General features: G+C 64.7%; 2 protein-coding genes across 2 annotated transcripts; one reads left to right on the top strand and one right to left on the bottom strand.

Moving 5' to 3' along the window:
- Positions 1-154: 154 nt before the first annotated feature.
- On the top strand, positions 155-1,143 carry EMIHUDRAFT_236120 (hypothetical protein; the record flags this gene model as incomplete). The annotated part of the gene is made up of 4 exons (XM_005779407.1): positions 155-355; positions 456-530; positions 859-906; positions 979-1,143. The coding sequence occupies 4 exons, from the start codon at positions 155-157 to the stop codon at positions 1,141-1,143; spliced, it is 489 nt and encodes a 162-aa protein (XP_005779464.1).
- Positions 1,144-1,553: 410 nt separating this feature from the next.
- EMIHUDRAFT_236119 (hypothetical protein) lies at positions 1,554-4,511 on the bottom strand (the record flags this gene model as incomplete). Its single annotated transcript, XM_005779406.1, has 2 exons — positions 1,554-3,333; positions 3,919-4,511. The coding sequence occupies 2 exons, from the start codon at positions 4,509-4,511 to the stop codon at positions 1,554-1,556; spliced, it is 2,373 nt and encodes a 790-aa protein (XP_005779463.1).
- Between the last annotated feature and the right edge of the window lie 3,727 nt (positions 4,512-8,238).

The raw sequence follows: 8,238 nt of genomic DNA, 5'->3' as shown, positions 1-8,238 counted from the left end.
GAGTCGCCGCCGCCGATCGGCAGAGCCGAGCAGCTCGCGGCTGGGCCGCCGGCTGCAGCACGTCCGCCAGGCCGCCACGCGCTCCACAGAAGCGCGCGCCACAGCGCGCGCCACGCTCTGCTGCGCCTGCCGAACGTGCGCCGGCGTCCGCGACATGCTCACCAGGGAGGCCACGCTCGAACTCGCCGCGGCGGTCATCTTTGGAGAGGCGTTCTGGGAGCTCATCAAGTCGCTCTCGGCCGACGCCGTGGCGCCCCTCTTCAACTCGCTCCCCGGCCTCACCACGTGCTGCTGGCGGCTCGACCTCGGCGCCGGCTTTGTGCTCCTTGTGCACGGCGACAACTGGCAGGACGGCGTGGGCTACTCGTCTGCCGCAGAGGCGCGGAGAGCAGCCGCTCCGCGCCTCCTCGCCGTCGGGGCACGCCCCACACCGCAGCGCCCCACCGCCCCCGCAGGCCGACCTGGACGGCGCCATCGTCATCAAGTACCGCCTCCTCTGGGAGGCGGTCCTCTCCTTCATCATCGTCATGGTGACCACGTACTGGCTCTTCTTCTGGCTCCGCAAGTCGGCGCGCAAGGCCAAGGCGGAGCGGCTCGCCGAGAGGCTGGCCAAGCGGCTCGCCGAGCGAGGCTCGTCGTCCGCGGCGGCGGGCGCCTCGCCGCCGCACTCGTTGCCGCGGCAGCGAGGGAGAGGCCCGCTCGGCCGAGCGGAGGCTGGCGACGCTCTCGCGGCGATGCTTTGGACGGCGGGCGGCGGGCGGGCGGTCGCCGAGGTGCAGGCGCGCGCCGAGGGAGGAGGGGAGGAGACGCCGCGAGGGCCTGCCGTCGCCCGAATGACCACGCGGCGTCACCATGTAGGGCGAGGGGCTCCCAGAGCGGCTGGCCAGCGCCGACCCTCCTCTCGCGGTTGCGCGCCCTGGCGCCCTGCCCGACCGCCGCGCTCGAGCGTCGTCAACCCTCGGGGCCGAGCCGCCATAGGTACACGAGGCACTGACAGTGCTCCTCCAGCATGGCTTTGCCGTCGCGGCGGCCGCGCCGCTGCCGACGGGCGAGATGCTCTACACTCTGTGTCGGCAAGGGGGCGCGAGGGCGGGGCAGCCGGCCGACGACGACGACGAGCAGCAGAGTTTGCTGCATCTGTAGAAGCACATCGTGAACGTTAGTCCTGACGGCCGTCTCGCCAGACGACTACAATGCGTCAGAGGTACGCGAGTACCAGTACGTCAGTACATAGCCGGACAGTCGCAAGTTGGTGTCACCCACGGCGGCGCTCAGGCGCTCCCTAACCGTAAAGCCGCGTTATGGCGATGTTGTACAATAGAGATTAGAGTCCTCCGAACGCCGACTGTCCCGCGGTGGGAGTACGTATGTCGGGGTATGGCTATGGGCGGCGCGGCCGGCGCGCGGGGGCCGGGGGGGAGAGAGCGCTGAGCGGGCGCGAGAGAGCGGCCACCAGCCCTCCCCGCACCCCGCGCTTCCGAGATGAGTCCACCCCGCGCCCCCGGCCAAGGGCCATCCCGGCCGGATCTGGGAACAAGGCGGAAAGCAGGCAGCTATTCGTTTAGCATCCTCGTAGCCCGATGTCGGGCGAGGGCCGCTGACATGTTTGAGATGAGCGCTGCATAGCTCCCAGTCGTGCTAAACCTGTTGAGGTTCTCGTCGGGGTCGACAGCGTGGTCGTAAAACATGCTGTCCTGCTCCCTTTGTCGGGCGCAAGATTTGGTGCAACTGTCTGCGCTCCAGCAGTTGCCCTGGCAGTACTCGCTTAGCGCGGAGCTGCGGAAGCGCACCGTGTCGCCGTCGCGGTAGCGAGCATATACCGCCTCCTTGTGGAAGGCGTCGGGCGATCGCAGAAGCGGCACGAGGCTCTTTCCCTGCAAGTGCGGCAGGGCTGGGATTCCGGCGAGGTCGAGCAGCGTGGGGAAGATGTCGAGGTTCTCGACGAGCGCGGGCACGCGCGACGCGCTAAAGCCGGGCGCCTTGACGATGAGTGGGACGCGGAGGGCGAGCTCGTAGAGCGAGTGCTTGCAAAAGGTGCCATGCTCGCCCAGGTGGTAGCCGTGGTCGCTGTTGAAGAGTATTACCGTCTCACTGTACATGTCGAGCGCCTTGAGCTCGTCCAACACGAGGCCGACGAGCCCGTCCACGTACGAGGTGGCGGCGTAGTAGCCGTGTACCAGCGAGCGGGAGACCACGTCGCGGGCGAGGTTGGGCTTCGGAGGCTCTGCTGCCCCGTTCCACTCGGAGCTGTACAAGGCCGGGCCGTCGGGGCCTTGTGGGGCCGGCTTGTACTCCGGCATCCTTTCTCCTGTGGAGACTTCCGAGACGGGGACCGTCCCAAGGTTGTACACACCCAACTCCCGGTAGTGCAGCGCCCGTGCCGTCGCGCCCTCCGCATTCCATGGATTGGTCGCGATTGGGAGGTCGTCCCGATTGTACATCCCCCAGTACGAGTAGGGCGCAGCGAAGGGCAGGTGCGGCCGGACAAAGCCACAGGTGATGAAGTGGGGCGTCCCTTTTGCTTTTGCTGTCCGCAGGTCTTCGATGACCTTACGCGTCATCTTGCCGTCAGGCAGCCCTCGCGTGAAAAAGCCGTGATCATCCGCATCGACCCCCGACCAGGCGGGCCAACCGCAACCAAAGCACTTGCTCGAGGCGTCCGGCTCCTTGGCGAGCTTCGCCTGCTCGATTGCCTCCATCCACTTGACGAACTTCTCCGTCCGACTAAAGTCCAGCTCGTTCTCCCAATCGTGCTCCTGGCAGGTGGCGTCGTCTGGGCACTTCGTGTGCCCCTTCGCAGAGGATAGGTTCTGCGTAGATGACCTCCCGGAAGACATGCCATGAGGCCAGACGCAGCACATCGACCCCGGTCGAGTCCTGTAGTCGCAGGCATATCCCGCTATGGAGCCTCCGTCATGGCCACACACCTCGTCCCAGGAGTGCACATTGTCGGCACTGCTGTGGTAGATCTTGCCATTGGAGATGGTCGTATAGCCTGCGTCCCGAAGCGCCGTCGGCATGTCCTTCACGTCTGGCGCGTCCTGCTCCGCCATAGTGTTGAAGTTGATGAAGCGGGTCTCTGAGGCATACATCCCGGTCAACATGCTCGCGCGGGACGCGCCGCAGGTGGGAACCTGGCAGTAGGCTCGTTCAAACAGAGTGCTGTCGGCCGCCAACGCATCAATGTTGGGCGAGAGAGTCTCTGTCGCCCCGTAAGTGCCCAGCTGGGTCCGCAGGTCGTCCGCGACGAACCAGAGGATGTGTGGCTTCACCGACGGGGGTGGCACCGATGGAGGCGGTAGCGGTGACGGGGCGCCGTCTGCCGGGCCCGTTCTAGGCCAGCACACAGGGCAGGCCCCGCAGCCGGACCATGTGCAGTATATGCTCTCTTTGGCAATGGCCTTGTTGGCGCAGTGCTTCTCGCACCGGGGCGGCCCCGCTGGCGGGGGCAGCGATGGTGGAGGCAGAGAGGGCGGCTGCGGCGAGGGCGGCGGCGGCGGCGGCGAGGGCGACAGCGACGGCGGCGGCGGAGTGGGCGGCGGAGGGGCAGGTGGCGGCGGGGCCGGCGGCGGCGGCGAGGGCGACAGCGACGGCGGCGGCGGAGTGGGCGGCGGAGGGGCAGGTGGCGGCGGGGCGGGGGGCGGCACCGACGGTGGCATTGGAGGCGGCGGTGTGGGGGGTGGTGGCGTCGGAGGCGGCGGTGTGGGGGGCGGCGCCGACGGTGGCGTCGGAGGCGGCGGTGTGGGGGGCGGCACCGACGGTGGCGTCGGAGGCGGCGGTGTGGGGGGTGGTGGCGTCGGAGGCGGCGGTGTGGGGGGCGGCGCCGACGGTGGCGTCCGAGGCGGCGGTGTGGGGGGCGGCGCCGACGGCGACGAGGGCAGGCACTCGGAGCAGCCTTTGCAGCCCCCCCAGGTGCACTTGTCATCCCAGGCATGCGTCTTGCCCTCACAAAACGGCTTGCACTCCGGCTCAGGGACGAGGCACTCGGTGCAACCGTTGCAGCCCTCCCAGGTGCACTTGTCATCCCAGGCCTGCGTCTTGTCCTCACAAAACGGCTTGCACACCGGCTCAGGGACGAGGCACTCGGTGCAACCGTTGCAGCCCTCCCAGGTGCACTTGTCATCCCAGGCCTGCGTCTTGTCCTCACAAAACGGCTTGCACTCCGGCTCAGGGACGAGGCACTCGGTGCAACCGTTGCAGCCCTCCCAGGTGCACTTGTCATCCCAGGCCTGCGTCTTGTCCTCACAAAACGGCTTGCACTCCGGCTCAGGGACGAGGCACTCGGTGCAACCGTTGCAGCCCCCCCAGGTGCACTTGTCATCCCAGGCCTGCGTCTTGTCCTCACAAAACGGCTTGCACTCCGGCTCAGGGACGAGGCACTCGGTGCAGCCGTTGCAGCCCCCCCAGGTGCACTTGTCATCCCAGGCCTGCGTCTTGTCCTCACAGAATGCCTTGCACACCGGCGCGGGAGGGGGCGACGCGTGTACGCAGACGGTGAGCGCCAGCGACATCACTGCACGAACCTGCGATGTGTGCATAGCGTCCGTCACGCATCTGGCCGTGCACTCTTACTTTCGGGCTGAGAAAAGCCAAATGCTCCAAATGTCAATTTTACGATGCGAGGTTTAATGAGTCTTCTGGAAATCGCAGTATGGAAGAATACAAAAGATCGAGCAACAACGAGCGCCCTGGCGTGAGAGCCAAAGATACTCCCAACTGCGCTCCGTCACCGGCGTCGGTCGCGCGCGCGGTCACCGGTCTCCCCCACCCACGCACCCACCCACTGACTGACTGAGGACGATCTGCGGGGGGGAGTCGCGCCGCCGGCATGTATCTGTGCAACTGTGTTTTGCCTTAATGACTGCACTCCAAGTGCTCCAAATTTTACGTACAAACCGACGTATAAAGGAGAATTTTAAAGGAGAAACCCGAACGGAACACAAACCGAACAGCCACGTGGCATGGCATAGGTGAAGGAGGCGAGCAATAAACGCACACCTTGTTTGTACATACAGACTTAACAACACCTGTCTGTCTGTAGAGGTGGGTGGGTGGGTAAATATAAACTAAAAAGGAAGGAGCAGAGGTGTGCCAGTGCGATCTTTGTGCAGGGTGGGTGGGTTCTTTGTGGGTGGTGCGCCAGTGGTGGTCGGCGACTAGCCGGGGTCGTCCTCCCGATGGTGGGGGACTAGCACTTGCCGTCGTCCACGTTGTCCCTTGGGTCCCTGCTGCTACTAATCTCTTCGTACATCCTTGCTGATCTCCGCAAAATCCTTCTCCTTCCCTTGTCTCGCTTCTCTCGCATAATACGGGTACGTAATGCGTAGCACATAGCGCCAATGCGACATCAGCAGCGCTGATGCACGCTGTGTTTGAAGTTTGCTGCCCTGAGAGATAAAGGCGATAGGCGGGTCCCGTACCATATGCGGAATCGACCCTATCCAGTGCTCAAGTGCTCAAGTGCGATATGCCGATCGGCTGGCGACCCGTTAGGGTCGACAGTTGAGCTAGGGAGTGTTGCGATGGCCGCCCAAATGCGAACGCAGGAGATAAAATGCTTTGCGGCGACGTTCCGTGGGTAGGATCAAGTCGCCGCTTGCTTTAATTCCAAGCTCCTTGACACGCGCAAAGTCTACGCGCGTCCTCGGGGCCAAGGCGCAGTCCAGCTGTCTGAGGGAGAGAGTCTCCCTCGCTGCGCGTTTCCCCACCCGCCCGCCCTGTGATGGTTTCTTGCCCACCCACTGTGTGTTGTGTGGGTTGTCTCTGTTGTGGGGTTGGGTGCGCTCGCCCGAGGTCCTAACCAGGCCTCAGGCCAGCGCCCAGGGTTTGGCTTTCCCCCCTATGCTATTGTTGGTCGTGACGACCATTTCGATTGGTTATCGTACAAGTTCGCCAAAGGTAGCCTCGTCACACTCAGGCGATACTCTACCACCACCACCACACGCATGGACTTGCATTCGCGCGACGTCTAACCCTGCCAATGCATATAGGCAGCAAACATGGGTGCATATAGGCTTGGGGTGATTTCGGTCATCCGTCAAAATATCTGAAGATCCTATTCCTAATATATGATTCTCCCCAAACCTTGCTCAGCTGATCCAGTAAATGGGTCGTAGGCCAGCCCTCGCCTGGGCAAAAAGAAACCACCACCTGATCGGGCTTCCCTGAGCGTCACAGCTCGGTGATCGCGCCGGCCGGACACCACACTGTAACGTCCGTTCCAGGCATTCGAACGCGACCTTCGGGGGCAAAGACATGGGCTCTATGGCTCAGACTGGACTCCTCTTGGTCCCTTCTGATGCCCTAGCGCCTAGGCCACACCTGGGCCTTACCTGGGGTCCTAGGGACCGGGCAGGGTTTGCCGCCCCCGAAACTGTGCATGTCGGCCCGACACTCGGGAGAGGACGCCGGCGCGCGGCGGTCCGGCGGACGCGTGTTGGCTCGCTCAGCCTCAGGTGAGTCTCGCTCTCGCTCTGTCCTCTGAATGTGAGTCTCTGACTCTGTGTCTCCTCGCTCTCTCTCCGTCAGCGTCACACACTCTCACACACACACAACAGTCACGGAGACACACACACGCACAGCAGTGTCCAGTGACTGTGCGGAGACGACTGAGCCGCCCCCGATTTTCCCACTCACACAGGTGGCGTTTATTTTTGCTTGGGGCGGCCCTCATGATGAAATTCAGGAAAACCTGACCGGTCCCTGCGGTGCCCCTACCTACCTACCTACCTACCTACCTTACTTATGGGAAACTAAAAAAGAAAACACTCGATGGGTGAAGGTGGGGTACTATACCAACTAGAGTGATGGTTGGTGGTACTCTCCTGCAACCACAGTCCTTCTTGTGACATGGCAGGCCACTCTCAAGCCCTACAAGCACCAGATCAACGACTTGGGGAGGGTTGACATCGTGATTTGGGCGGAAATTTCTTTTTCTGCTGTGAAAATTCCGGCGTGAAGAGAGGGAAAAACCCGACGGGAGGGCCCAGACCTACCCTACCTACCCCGTCATGAGGGCCGCCCCAAGCAAAAATAAACGCCACCTGACTCAGACTCCAAAACTGTTCGGTCAAAGCCCTCCAAGTGCGCTCTCACACCGACGCAGAATAGCGCGCGTGCGTCGAACACTCAAAGCCAAGCGGTGTCCTCACAGGGGACTCACCCTCAGGGCCTCGCACCCTCAAATGACGCCTGCCTTCTCCCCCTCTCATCACCGTCGGGCGCCAGCAGCGCGCGAGTTCAGCCCGCAACGACGATGCGCAGCATTGCGAGACCTACGGCGCAAAGCCGAGATGCTATGGGGCGCGGAGTTGGGGAGCGGCAGCTCGAGAGAGAGCGCGAGAGGGCTGCCGACGACGCCGACGAGGAGCAGCGCCCCAAACCACATCTGCAGTTCGTAGCGGCGCATCAGCGGCGCCTCTCGCGTGGGGAGGGCGCTGCCCGGGCAGCGAAGCGGCGTGGCGAGGGCTGCCCGCGGCTCGGCGGCGTGTGGTCGTCGGTGGGCGAGGGGACATGGTGGGCGGCGGCGTGTGTCCGGCGTGTGTGCTGTGGTCGGTCGGCGTGGCTGTGTGGCGCCCGCTCTGCCGCGCGCCTTAAGCGAGGCGAGTCTGCGCGCGGTGATGCGCCGCTTCTTGTACTTGAGCTCGCCGTCCCCGTCCTCGTAAGGCCCGAGCACGCCTGTGCTCGCAGCCGCGGGCTGTGGGAGGAGGCGCGGGGCAGAGGCGTTTGCGCCGCAGGCGATCCCGCCCGGACTGGAGGGCATCTCGACGCGGCAAGCGTCGGTGGCGCCGCCGCCCGCGTCGCCGGGAATCACGCTCGTGCGCGCGGCTCGGCGCGTCGCGGGGGTCGCTGCGGCGGAGGATGCGGCGGGCATCTGCGCGGCGGCGGCGGCGAGGAATGATATCCGCAGCGTGGTCGACTCGTCGATCTCGAGCAGTGTGTCGATCGAGTCGACCGCCTCGTGCCCTGGGTCGTGCAACTGTGGCGTGGAGGAGGGCGGAGGTGCGGATAGGCGCGGGCATAGGGCGAGCAAAGAGCGCTTTGCTCGGCGGCACTATGCTCGGCGGCATCGCGCGTGTGCGCACGCTCGTCTAGTGCCGTGCGCGCGGCCAGCGGCCAGGGTAGGCGGTGTGAGAGACATCGCACCTGTACCGCGTGCCCTTCGGGCAAACCGAGCCGCGAACGCACTCTGCAAAGGAAGCCCTCCCAATCGACGCCCTCGACAAGCGGGACGACGCG

This window comes from Emiliania huxleyi (assembly GCF_000372725.1).
Source record: "Emiliania huxleyi CCMP1516 unplaced genomic scaffold EMIHUscaffold_230, whole genome shotgun sequence".
Lineage (NCBI taxonomy): Eukaryota > Haptophyta > Isochrysidales > Noelaerhabdaceae > Emiliania > Emiliania huxleyi.
The sequence above is the reverse complement of the archived record's forward strand: the minus strand, read 5'-3'. Positions and strand labels throughout refer to the sequence as shown.